Genomic DNA, 13,704 nt, shown 5'->3' with positions numbered 1-13,704 from the left:
ATTTGGGAGTATTTTTGAAAGGCTTGGATGTTGGACAATTTATCTCTACAACCTCATACTTTATTTCGTATTGGTTACTTAGACTCATATTCAAACTTAGATTTGACCCAAAGATCATAGACTATTATAGAAACATTAACTTATTCATTTTTGTAAACATCTCCATATGGGAGAAATCTATTTTTAGCATTTGATTTCCTTCTTTATGTGATAAGTTGAAGAACCTTAGTTAACATTCATTAAGGTGCACATACTCATTTTTTTGTCCAGTCTGTATCTGGACTATATCTGGTAGTGGAGAGGAACATATGAACTATTAAATATTTTAATATTTTTGAAAATAAGAAGGTTAAATGCTCAGAAAAGAGGATAAGAAAAAACCAAAATTCATTAATATCAATCCTTAGGAATGTTCCCCATTTTTAAAAATTTATTTTTATTTTTTTTAAGATTTTATTTATTTGACAGAGAGATCACAGGCAGAGAGGCAGGCAGAGAAGGGTGGGGGGAAGCAGGCTCCCCGCTGAGCAGAGAGCCCCATGAGGGGCTTGATCCCAGGACCCTGAGATCATGACCTGAGCCGAAGGCAGAGGCTTAACCCATTGAGCCATTCAGGTGCCCCAAGAATGTTCCCCATTTTTATGGTGATGAAATTTTCAGCTTGTGTGACGAATGTTATAAAATTAGGAAAATTTAATATTTATGACCTTTATATTATTTTTGTTCATAGTATTATGGGATATATGTATAGTAAACTATACAAAAATAAATCCTTTCTAAGGTTAATGGGACAAATTAGCTTTTCTAAGAGCTCTGAACACTGATTTGTATTGGTGGGGCTGATACAGATATATACACATGACGAATGTGGCTGACTTCTATTCTCTGTATCATCTCAGCTCTGTCTCTCTTGGGCGTGATTGCAAGGTGGGGACATTCAGAGTGTGTAAGCAAGACCTCTTGGTTAATAAATGGCTTATATATGGCATTGATCGATGGCAGAAAGCCGGAAATCAGGTCTGAGGCTGACTGCATTGTCCTTTCTGGAAAGCAGGCTACCTCTCAGTGCAATTAGCATCAAGAAGGTTCTTAGACAACAGTTTTGTTTTTCACCCAGTTTCCTGCTTTGTGTCTCAGAGTCAGTATCCAATTACCTTTATGGATGTGTAAAAGGGCACTCCTTTCTGGAGCTGCAACTCTCCTATTTATTTCAGGAATGACCTTTTAATCACAAACTCTCCTTCCAGAAGGGAGGAAGGACCAACGAGATCACAAACTTGGTGAAGCAGTGGCTGAACTTCTACTTCTGCTGTTAGAGATGCCTTAGGAGGTCTAGGGTGAAGGCAGCCCTTTGAAATTGATGCACGGAGAGCAGGGCGCACTGGGGCATCTCTGTTACTATCTTGCTATTACGATGTGAGAGGCAGCCCCGCAGTGTGGATGGTACCGGGGCAGGCAGTGTGTTCATGCACACAGACAGACATAACCACAGCTTTCTGCATGGTTCTAAATCCTCCTGAGGCAGCTTTTGGAACCAGTCAGAGATGGTTTTAATGTGCTCTTCTGCAGGCAGTAAGCCAACAGTGACTCTTGCTGGTTGCAGTAGAGAACTGGGGAGCAACTGAAGAGGATATCATTAGAAGTAGCAGAGAGGGCACAATGGGTATTTATCTGCCATGTTTACATGTAGACTGTAGTAATGATTATAGCAATAACAATAACAAAGAGTTCAATGCCAGCTCTTTGCCAAGTGGTTTCCGCTCAAATTCACTCATCGTCAAAATGCCCTTGCAGGCGGGGTGTTATTTATCTCTCTTTTACAGAGGAGAACCCGAGGTGAGGGGGCATTGTAGTGATTTACCCGGGGTCACCTGCTAAGTAGATTGGGGTGTGGTCTAGTTTGTTCTAAAGCCCTTTGTTCTGTTTGATATATCACAGCGTTTCCCTGCGCTTCACTAAATCATTCTGCCCATCTTCAAGACATTCTGGACTAAATCATTCTGCCCATCTTCAAGACATTCCGGACGCTGTCGTTCTTAAAGTCCATTTTCATTGGCTGTGGCTTGGAACATGAATTTGTCATCAAAACCAAACTTGATCATTTAAAAAAAAAATGACTCTGGTTTCTCCACTTGTAAAATACTGTAATTTATAGATCACGATTATTAAAACCTTGTCCTGTTATTCTTCCTACAGGAAAACAGAGGTTGTGGAATAACCTTATGCTAGTTTTTGTTCTGGAAGGGTAGGACTTGTTCAAAAAATGAGGAAGATCGTGAGTTTCTTAGGCTTTTTTTGTGGATAACTTTGATTTTTGTTTTGGATATGCTAACTAACGTCTTTATCACACGGAAATTTCACTTAGCAAAATGCAACAGAAAGTATTATGTGGAATAGTGTGAAGGGGAGGTGCTGATTCTGTCCCGCACGTGGGGACTGAATGGTTGAGGCTCAGGACGGGGCGGGCCGGCTCCCTGGGGAAGGTGCCCTAGCTTCCCCTGCTGAAGACAGAGGCAGACTCCCTCAGCCTTCCTGTTCTTCCTCAGCTGTGGATCTTTGTGCCTCAGGAACCCTTAGGAGGACAACTATTTTAAACTCTCCATGACGGGGGTGATTGTATTTAGAGCCCTTCCCAAAGATTCAGACTTGGATTCATTTCCCTTCTCTCCTTTTCCCTCCCGCAGATGAACACAATGACGTGCAGAAGAAGACCTTTACCAAATGGATAAATGCGCGATTTTCGAAGGTAACAGACTTTCAGACACTTGATGGTGATTCAAATGCTTCTTTCTGATTGACGGAGTTTGTTTGGAAGTGCAAGGAATTTTCCCATGACATGTGACCTAACCGAAATCTTCTGAGTATGCAGATACATTTGTACTTTTATAAAAATTCTCTTCGAAATATATTTAAACGGAAATCCTGGTACAAGCAGTTCATGGTGTGAACACTGTCATAGTATAAACAGCTTTTAATTTTTACCTGGCATTTTTCAGTAATATGCCAATAGTTTGCTCCTCTTGATTCTGTGAATCCTGGGTACATTTAGGAAATGAATATATCACTGGGCAAATTTTGTGTTCGCTTAGCTAGACAGATGATGATTTCATTTTGCCTGGTTCAAATCAAATTGTTGTTCAGGCAGCCTTTCTACCCCATGCAGAAACGTTTAGGGATTTTCCTATCTGTGGATGTGGCTAATAATGATGATCTACCCTGTGGTTCTTTTTTTGAGAACTTTCTCACCTCTTTCCCCAAGGATCTACTCTTTCTCAGCATTTCTAACTGCTTGGAACATAATCAGTGTTTTGAATGACATTCTTTTTAGGGGCAGGACAAACCTACAAAGGAATTGGCAGGGCTATTTTCAAACTTGTTCTTACATAACTATCCATTGGTTATTGACATTGGGATTTGGTACTTTAAGTTTGAAGTGGAAGGGAAATTTGCAGGACTCCACATTAGAAAGGGGAGAAATAAAGGTTTTTTGGAGAAGCATCATCATAGTCTTTTAAATAGTAGGACAGGTACTTTAATTAAGAGCTATCTTTTTTCAAAATTTTCTATTTGAGAAGGTTGCAAAGGTCAAGAAAATATACATTGGTATTTCTTTGAGGCAATGTGAGATTGTTTTAGGATTACTTTGCATAGCAGCATGGTTTAAAAATTGCTTCACATCCCAGTGTTTACAGATGATTATTTGATTGCAATGTTTTCTTAGGTTTCGCACGTTTTTGTTGAGGGATGTTTTATCTTGCCTCTGAGAATGTAAGGAATGTGAAAACGAACTTTGACAGAAGGGTCAGGAATATAGAAGTGCTTATATAATTTGTGTAGGATTTATTTCAGAGCAGACATAGGTATTTTGGGGGAAATTTTAATTTGTTTTATTTTAGAGGCAGAGGTAATGTCTGCATGCTTGGATTTGATATTATTCAAAACTTTTGAAATACCCATCTGCGCGTGACCATATTCTGGGCAGCATAGTTATAGCAACTGAGAGCGTCTGGGTAGGAGATGTTATATCCCAGTGGTTTTTATGAGGGCTCCAATGTGTAAGATTATCCGTCCTGGTTGTTTTTGAGGATGATACGGTCACTTCTAGGTAGAGCAAGTTAAGCAGACCTATTTTTTAGCAGCTCAGTGTAGTCATTGGGGAAGAATTACCTTAGGACTGATTTTAAAGTCATTTGAAAGCATCATTGTCTTGGTAGACCTTCATTTGGGGAACATTTGAAACTGGGAGAAAGACTTTTACCTCTCTTTATGAGAATAGATCTAGTGCAATCTGACATGGCAAGGTGGAGGGTAGAATAGAGATGACAACTGGGAAAGAATAATTGAAAATGGCTACCTTTATCAGCGTTGCCATGAGTTTGGCTCAGGCGAGAGAGTACCTGGACAGTATGTGACATATGGTTGAGCTGGAGTGTCACCCAGCAGGTGTTCTTCATCTCTAGGTCTGGAGCTGTTACTGATGGTTGCAAGGGTGGCATCAAAGCTGCCGCTCCTATCCAGTGTGGCCCAAGGACCCCTTTGCCGAGCTTTAAAAATATCCTCACTGCAGCTAGTGTCCCTTGACTTCTTTTCCATTGGATGCTCCTCAGTGTCCAGTGATCATTTGGGTCATGTACCTGAATTCTCTCAAGAGATAGCTCAGTATCGGGGAAGCTGGATGGCTCTGTCAGTGAAGTGTCTGATTCTTGGTTTCGACTCAGGCTATGATCTCACGGTCGTGAGACTGAACCCCACATGGGGCTCCACACTCAGCGGGGAGTCTGCTTGGGATTCTCTCCCTCTTCCTCTTCCCATTCCTCACTCTCATTCCTTCTGTCTCTCAAATAAATAAATAAATGTTAAGGGGGAAAAAAAAGTAGCTCAGTATTTATTGCTGATGATTAACATGTTTAAAAAGACCTCATGTAACACAAAGTCCAGTACCAGGATAGTTTACTTGATGAACTTGATATTTAAATTTGTACATTTATAATGCATATATTATTCTGTAGTAGTAAGTGAGGGTTTTAAGTCTCATGTAAATTATGTGCCCCAGGAAGCTTTTAATTATTGCCAAGACAGTGAAAAGAGCAGGTAATATTATCATTTTTAACATTTTTAACATTTTAACAGTTCCAGTTATGTAAACTGACAGAGAAGCTAAAAGCTTATTTTGTTTGGAGAAGAAGTATCAAAAGTAGAGCTGACCCTGGAAGCATTTCCTTTCAGATGACATGGAGTAAGAAATCAAAGTAGAAGGAAAATTTGGTGGTTCTAGAACAAACTTATCAAAGAAATTATGAGTATGTGGACATAAAGAGATGGAGAGTCCACGGCAGGGACACTGAACTCCGTCCACGTTCTTTCTTTCCCCTGGCTGTCCTGAATCCATAAATCACATTGCTTCCACACTGCTGGTTAGGAAAGAGAATAACACATTTCTGTGCTGGGAGATTTTCATAGACTACCCATACAGCTTAATTCCACTCTGCAGGGAAAAGGTAGTTTTGGGCATGGTGTCACTAGGTAATCCAGAGGCTGGCACAAGAGAAAAAAAGTCCTGGAAAAGAGAACGAATTTGATTTCATTTATTTTTTTTGTCTACGCCCTTTGGTATATCGTGGTAGAGTTTAAAATAAAATTATTGTTGAGTCTGCTGCTTTCCTGCAGCGTGGGTCCCTCCCTAGAGTAGTCGGGCCCTTGTCCTGAAAAATGCAAATAGGTGACTGATGGTGTCTTCCGTAGGAATTTATTTTGAATTCTACCCCTGGACATTTTCTTTGTGGTCCCCTCCCTGGCCCCTTGTAATCAAACACCAAATCTTATTGAGTCTACTACCTATACATATTAAAAACGTCTATTTCTCTCCCTCTTTTCTGACACCTCCTTTTGCCAAGTCACTATTATATGACTTAGGAAAATACGTGAACAACTTTAAGATAGGCAAATAGATTAGTGAGAGTCCTTCCAGTTCAGATGTTTGGGTTATTGGCCTTCCCTTATCTGTGAGCCACTCCACAACTCTGAGAGTTGTAGAAAACAGATAATAATGCAAATGATTCTTGTCCATAAAAAGTGCAAAGTAGGTGGAAGGCAATTGATTATTATTCCTGGGATAGACCTATTTTTGCATCTATTGTAAATTTATTTCCGCTTTCCTTTATTGTGTATAAACGTGGTCTTTTGAATTCTCCTTTGAACTGGTTGTAATACCTTTCTGGTTCTCTTGTCAATTAATGAGTTGAAGTCTTTGACACGTGTTGATATTACCTGCGTATGAGAGTCATGATTTTACCATTGTTTTTAAAAAAATTATCCCTGAACACGTGGATCACTGTAATAATCTACCAGCTGGTTCTGCCATGCCATGCTTTGCCTATCTGTTCCCTTCTTTCTGCAGTCTATAGAGTAGCAAGTGTTCTTACAATGTAAGTTGCCACACCCTTTTCTCTTCAGTTGAATCTTTCAGTGGCTGCCCGCTGTTCTTACTTGCCTTTTAAGGCCCTCAAATGTTGCTCTCTCCAAACTGTAAGGACCTATTTTACTGTCCCTGCTCCCCTTCCCCCAGGGGACTTAAAAACAATTCCCAGAAATCAGCTCCAGGTGTGAAGGCCAAGAAGAACAAGGCTGTACGCACCTCGAGTCTGGCCCTGACATAAGTACAGCCATCTTGGCAAAGCAAAAGCCGGCACCTTGCCCTGTAAGAGTGGGTTAGCATAAGAATGGCCATCCGGAAGGCCGGGAAGCCATTTTACTGAGCATCCCTAACCAGCCCACAGGGCACAGTTAACTTGAGATAAGAGAAAGTAGCTAAAACCTAAGAAACAACCTAATCATATACCACCAGGACTGTGAGATGATGGTGCCATAGGGACCAAATGCTAAAGAAAAACAAATACTTAACTTGCAGAGATCACAATCCTGCAATACAGGAGTCTCCCTTGGTTTGCAAATGTCCTGGTGATTTAGAACAAAAAGGGTTATCTCTTCAATGGCCCAGTTTCCGGAGACAGTGGCTCAGTTCCTCAAGGCCTAAGGTCGCACCATAAAACTGAGGGAAGCTGAGGCGGAAGGAAATGTAAATAAAGTTGAATTTCTTCTAAACCTAAATCTCGCTTAACCGCCAGGATGGCGCCAGGGTGACACCGGGGTGGCAAAAGGTTAAACAAAGTTAAAACTGTCAAAATGGGGTGCATGATATGTATGTAGGTATGAAGAAGTGCCTTGAAAATGCTATATAAACCCTTGGCTTTGAGTGCTCGGGGTCCTTGTTGAAACCCGCTGCGCCGGGCGGATACTTGGACCCCAGCTAGCTGGAAATAAACCTCACTGTGTGACTTGCATTATCGAGAGTGTTCTCTGTCTAATTGAGGGGTGGTCGACTCCGTACCCTAACAAAACTACTTCTGATTGCGTTTTGCTCTCTCTCCTTCCCTTCTGATACTCTGGCTATCACGATGAGCTCTCTCATGGCTTCTACCCTTGCTCCTTCTTCCATCTTTTCCTGGCCAACTCCTTTTCCTATTTGTTGCTGGAGCTGAAATATCATTTCCTCAAGGATGCTTTTTCTGAGCTCCCAGATGAGGACAGATATGCTCTGTACTCACAAAGCACTGATTGGAATTGTACTTTAAATAGTTGTATCTGAAAATATTTGTCTCTCCTCTCCTAATGAGTGGCAAGCTCCATGGGTACAAGGATTGTTTCTTTTGTTTGCTGGCACCGCTTCTGGCATTTAGGAGGCCCCCAGTGAGCCTTGATAGGCTTAATAGATCAGTGAATGACAGTGACAGAAACATATTTAAATGTCTGATACTTTATATCCATAAACCAGTTGGTAGTTGTTATATTCAAAAGAGGTAGGAGGGAGCATAGAATTGAGTGCAAAATGGCACAAACAGTGTTATTCCATGGATATGAATACAGTGCTGCATTTACTCACAAAAATCAACAAAAAAATCCAGCTCTGCGGTTTCCCTATTTACCTGTTTTTGGAGTTGCACTGGAAAGATTGTCAAATCACCATTTGGATTTAATACATAAGATGCTCACGCTTGCTGCACAGGATTCTTCAAATAGATTACTCCTATTAAATGGGGGCGATGGAAAATGAGATTTAAAAGTTAAAATCGGTTCAATTCATTCTTTGATAAGGGGTTTGGTAAAGAGCTTGAGAATATTGAAGAGTATGGATCTAAAACCATTGTTTGATTTTTCACTATATAAAGAAATAGGATAGCTAAGGCAGCATTCACTATAAATATATATCCTTTTTGCTGCAAATCCTTGTTAGTATGTTACAGAGCTATGCTTTGGAGTTTGGGAATCCTGAGAAACCACCCAGGATAGAACAGTGTATGGTTGTTGGATTTTAAAAAGTTATGAAGAGCTCAGAAGAAAATGATTATCTGAAGGAACTAAGAGTTAGGAAATTTAACACTTATTCCTTGAGGTGCTGCTCATTTATTTATGACCTCAGGCAAATTATTAGCCAATTTTTCCAGGTCACTTGGTTTTTATTCCTTTAGCTATAAAACACACTTGGTCGTAATTACTTGCCTTATATTGTGAAGAAATATCGAGGCATTATTATGAACCATTATGGGAGATTTTAATTGCTTAAGAATGCTAAATTTAGACCCTCTCAAATAACCCCAGCTTGTAGTACCCCTGGTCTGTGCTACACATATATTTTAAAACAGAAGTGGAAAAACAAACAAAAAAGCATTGTCTCATTAAACCCACTTTATTCCATTGTCTGATGGGTGAAGTTTGAGTGTTTTGCTCCTGCTCAGCATTAAGATCCTCTGGCTGGTTAGTGGGCTGGTCTCCCGAGGGAGGCCGCGGAGGCCTCCTTGCTTCAGTGTTGGGAGCTTCCTTCTGACTCCCAGCCTGCATTTTCTCTGGCTGACTTTCAGAGCTGCTCCTCTGGCAGAGCTGAGACGTACACATTGCAGAAGCTTTTTTTTTTTTATCAGTTTGGTGAGGTGATTCTCAAAAGAGGTTTAACAAAGATGAGGCAGAGAATGTGCCGACTTCAAAATGCTCAACTTTAGTTTGGGCAGATTTCTGCCTTTCCCTTTTTGAAGACAACGATGAGCCACGTTTTCATAGAAGTCAGTAAATTCCAAACTTGAAATTTAAATTGATGGAGCATAGAAGGAAAATCTGGAGCATTTTTTAAAATTTTTTAAAATAGATTTCACTGTGGAGAGCTATTCAAATGTGTTCCTTTTGGAGGCAGAGGGACATTGCTTTTTTTTTTTTTAATTTTATTTATTTATTTAAAAAGAATTTATTTATTTATTTGACAGAGAGAGATCACAAGTAGGCAGAGAAGCAGGCAGAGAGAGAGAGGAGGAAGCAGGCTCCCTGCTGAGCAGAGAGCCCAGTGCGGGACTTGATCCCAGGACCCTGGGATCATGACCTGAGCCGAAGGCAGTGGCTTAACCCACTGAGCCACCCAGGCGCCCCGGGACATTGCTTTTAGAGTCCCATTGTTTCCTCCTCTTTTCATGTTGGAGGTTGATGGTCACAGAAATGAGAGTGGGGAAAGATGTGTAGGGAGCTTTTTAGAAGATGGGGCAAGAAAGGCAGCCTGTAGCTGTTCAGTCTTCCTTTCAGTCTTGTGAAGGAGACAGTATAGGCTTCCGGGGGACTGTCAGTATCATCTACAGTAGAGATCTGAGCTCTGTGAGTTACACACTGTGTCCACTGTTGATTTATTTTCATGAGCATGACGATGGCAACTCAACTTGTTGTTTAAGGCACCATATCTGTTCAATTAGTTGTTTAAGAAGTTTCAATTTAGGGGCACCTGGGTGGTTCAGTGGGTTAAGCCCTGCCTTCGGCTCGGGTCATGATCTCAGGGTCCTGGATGAAGCCCAGCATTGGGCTCTCTGCTCAGCAGGGAGCCTGCTTCCCCTCTCTCTCTGCCTGCGACTCTGCCTACTTGTGATCTCTCTCTGTCAAATAAAATATTAAAAAAAAAATAAGTTTCTATTTATGTTTACTCACCATTACACAATAAAGTGCACTTGGTATTCCTAAACAGTTCCAAGCTATATTTTGGCTACATTATGTAAGTTTGGTTTTGTTGTAGTTTGTTTGTTTTCATTCGGTTTGATTTCTTTTGTTTGTTTTGGTTCCAAATAGCATACTTGCAAAATCACTTTTACCTGGTTACTGTGGTTAAAGTAAAAATAAATAAATAAATAAATAAATAAAAGATTTTGACTGAACCCATTATTACTTGTAACTGTTAAGCAAATTTGACAGTATTTGCTGATGCATTATAACCAATGCTCAGTTTTGAGATTGATCTGCTGAGAGGAAATGACTTTTCAGCCTTTGCCTAGAAAGGGGTGAGCCCAGCCACCGACCTTGTGCTTTTTCACTCAGCCTGAGTGGCCCTCCCCACCATCCCCACCTTCAGAGATGGGCTCTGGTTGGTGCTGGGGGGAGGGGGTCGTAGACCGAAGCCAGTATGGGCCAGTGAGCGGAGGGAGAGGATTGTTGAAGAGGTGGGGGAAAGTTTTAGGGGAAAGAAGCTCTTTCTGTGAAACAGAGCTGGGAGGAACCTGCTTTTAGCTGTGCTAAACCCTGGGAAACCTGCAGCTCTAACTACAGGTAGTCACCTGCCAACCGTGAGTGGAGCCAGACTGGGTTGGGGAATGTGGAGAGTTGATACTGTTAATTTTGTTTTTGTCATCTGTTGGGGAAATTTAAAAAAAAAAAAAAGAGAGAGAAAATCCTGCCGATAAAAAGACCTCTATCTGATACAGAATATAGAGCAAACACAGTACAAATGGATGCTCCTTGCCTGGGTCTCTTGTGTACCTCCTGAGAGACTCCTGCGTTACTCTGAGGTCTTTGTTATCTGGGGTTAGAAAGCTGGAGATGGGGGTTTATCTAATTCCTCACCCCAAATCTGGTCTTACTGTTTTTTTAAGGAGATACCCTAAGGGGAAAGAAAGGGCAGGACGTCTGTCCCTCCTTTATTAAACAAAGAAAGTGTCATTTTATTTACCCTTATCAGTCATCATTATCAGTCCCAGAACTAATGCCTTGCCCTGGTCCCGTGGTAGCATATTGTTTGAGGAACTGCGTTCTCCAAACATTTCCCCTGCTTTGCCAGTTGTGCATGTATGGAATGAGCGGTCTTGTTACAGACCTTGCCTGGTATGCATTTGGAGCAGGTTTACTCAGCTTGCAGAACTCACCTGGTGTTTGTCCATGGAGTATGCAATTGGCCTTGCCTCTCGCTGCCAGCTCTGTGAGCCCCACATGTGGAACCTTAGCATACCAGTGTGTCAGCACCATCTCATGACTTAGCTTACTCCAAATCAAGGAAAAACTTCTGTTACATGCTGTCTGACTTTTGATTCTCAGGAAGGTGTTATTTGGTTTACCTTGCGTTTTACAGTATTTTGTAGTTTTTAAAGAAATCGTTGATTTGATTCCTGTGTGAACAGTGCACATAAATCATTATTCTGTAGTGAATGTGTTGTTAGTGGGATTACCTGAGCCATGTTTCTCCAGTCCCTCACTCTCCTCCTTTTTCCTCCCACCCTCTTTCCCTTCTTGCAAGCGAGCTTCTAAATGGAATCTTTTTCAGTTCTTAAGAACTTGTGCTGACTACCCTGAATGCTTAAAAAAAAAAAAAAAAAAAAGTCCGGGAGCCATGTGCTCACTGATTCTTTTGTCGGTCGCAATCTTGCTGGCTTTCCTCTGCAAGGTGTTTAAAGACCTCCTTAGCTATTTCACTGCACTCCTTTTGCTCTCGCTCTTCTCAGTCAAAAGCAATGTTGCTCTCCTGCTTCCCTGTAGAGTGGACTCATACAGTTGATATTGACCTTCAGAAGTCTTCATTTCATTGGTGAAACTATACATTTATAGCTTTATAAATTTTTATAAATATTTTTAATATAGTATATAAATAATATAAACATATATTTATATACAATAAATAAATACATAACATAATATATAATGAATAATGTATTTATATGTAAATATAAATAAATATAAATATTTATATATAGCATATATACATTTATGTACATTTATAGTGATGGACCTCATTTTATCAGTTTGCTTAATCTCTCTTTTTCTTTAAGGATTTTATTTATTTATATGAGAGGTAGAGATAGTGAGAGAGAGAGCGTGAGCAGGGAGGAGAGGGAGAAGCAGACACCCCTGAGCAGGGAGCCCAACACCAGGCTCCATCCCAGGATCATGACCTGAGCCGAAGGCAGACGCTTAACTGAGTCACCCAGGCACCCCACAGTTTCTTTAATCTTGACTAGAGATACTAGTCTTTGTTTTAATCTATTATTTATTTTACACAATAATACACATCACAAAAAGAAGAAAGCCAAAGAAAATATTCTACTTTTAATGCTTTCAGTTCTACTACCAAGAGAAAAGCATAACATTTTTGTTATAAAAAATTTAAAAAATGTGTTTATATGTAAACATAATTAACCAGAATGGTATTGTTTGTGGTGCTCACTCGTGCCTTATTGACTTTTAAGAAAATGAAGAACTACAAGAGCCAAAAGGATGCTAAAGTTGCATCCGTGCTGAGATTGGGGATTCATAAGTGAAAGTCTGCTTTAAAAAGCAGTATCAAGTTATATTGCTTATTGCTTTTTGAAATTTTAAAATAACTAAGGCCTTGCCAAAAATGATCAAAAACAGAAAACAATAAAAAAAATTAGAGATGCTAAAGATTACAATATGTTACCAGAAGCTGGGGACATCAGATTAATCTCAAATGAATCTGTGAAGAATGCAAATACATTATAGTCTATCTAGTATCTAGTATATGTGTATATATGTATATGCCATGTTTATCCATGTATATGATACATGTGTATGCACGTAAACAGTGGAGATAGTAACTGAATTGCCTTGGCTGCCTCAAATCCTGTTTTGAAAGTAGAGCATAAAAAATGGAATAGCTGAACAGTGTCAAAGGGCTCACATTTATTATTTGTTTGTAAGATACCATATCAGATATGTTAGTTGTGAGAGCACTTAAAAACTTATGTTTTCACTCATCTCCTTATTATACCCAGTTGTAACTTGATTATTTATAATGAGATTAAGTAAATCATAGGACAGATTCTGCCTGTGTACTGTATCTGTTACTTGGTACAAATTTGGCAGAAGCACGCTTAGCTCATGAGCCCATCCTAATGTGCTCAGCGTCTTGCGTTGGTACTGCTTTTGTTTAGGTCTGTGTTCTGAGGGTCTTGAGGGCAAGGCCTGCATTTGTCTCTGTGGGTGGTCAGGGTCAGCCTCGCAACTCCAGGGAGAAGGCACTGATCTGTCTTCCACATGGAAAATGCAAGTCCTAATTCTGTCTCAAGTCCTAGCTATAAAGAAGTTGTACTTTGCCCTTTTAAGAACTCCAAATTACGCTTTCTAAATTTTACTTTCTTATTCAATCTTCTGCACAGTTTTTTTTTTCTATTACCACTGCTACTATTGCTGAAAAACTTGGCTTCTATGATGGAAATAACTGGGATTTGGGAATACTGAAGAAGGGGGTGAATAAGACAGTGTCAGATTAGAGACAGGGTGGGGACTTGATCACAGAGGATCTTGTACTTGCAGTGTGGATTGTCTTTGCCTATAATTAGAGTTATTCCGGCTTTTATACAGAAACAAAGGGATCGATTAGCCTCGTCCTGGAGACAT

The 13,704-nt window shown here is 40.2% G+C and overlaps 1 protein-coding gene across 7 annotated transcripts in view; it reads left to right on the top strand.

The window, feature by feature from the left end:
• Positions 1-13,704, top strand: part of UTRN (utrophin) — a 510,470-nt gene that overhangs the window by 102,363 nt on the left and 394,403 nt on the right. For all 7 annotated transcript variants that reach the window (XM_044247155.1, XM_044247163.1, XM_044247172.1 and 4 more), the window contains one exon: positions 2,685-2,746. In XM_044247155.1, coding sequence (XP_044103090.1) covers positions 2,685-2,746 — 62 coding nt within the window. The remainder of the gene's footprint in view (positions 1-2,684; positions 2,747-13,704) is intronic.

This window comes from Neovison vison, chromosome 1 (genome assembly GCF_020171115.1).
Source record: "Neovison vison isolate M4711 chromosome 1, ASM_NN_V1, whole genome shotgun sequence".
NCBI lineage: Eukaryota > Metazoa > Chordata > Mammalia > Carnivora > Mustelidae > Neogale > Neogale vison.
Note: the sequence above shows the minus strand (reverse complement) of the source record. Positions and strands in the feature narration are given on the sequence as shown.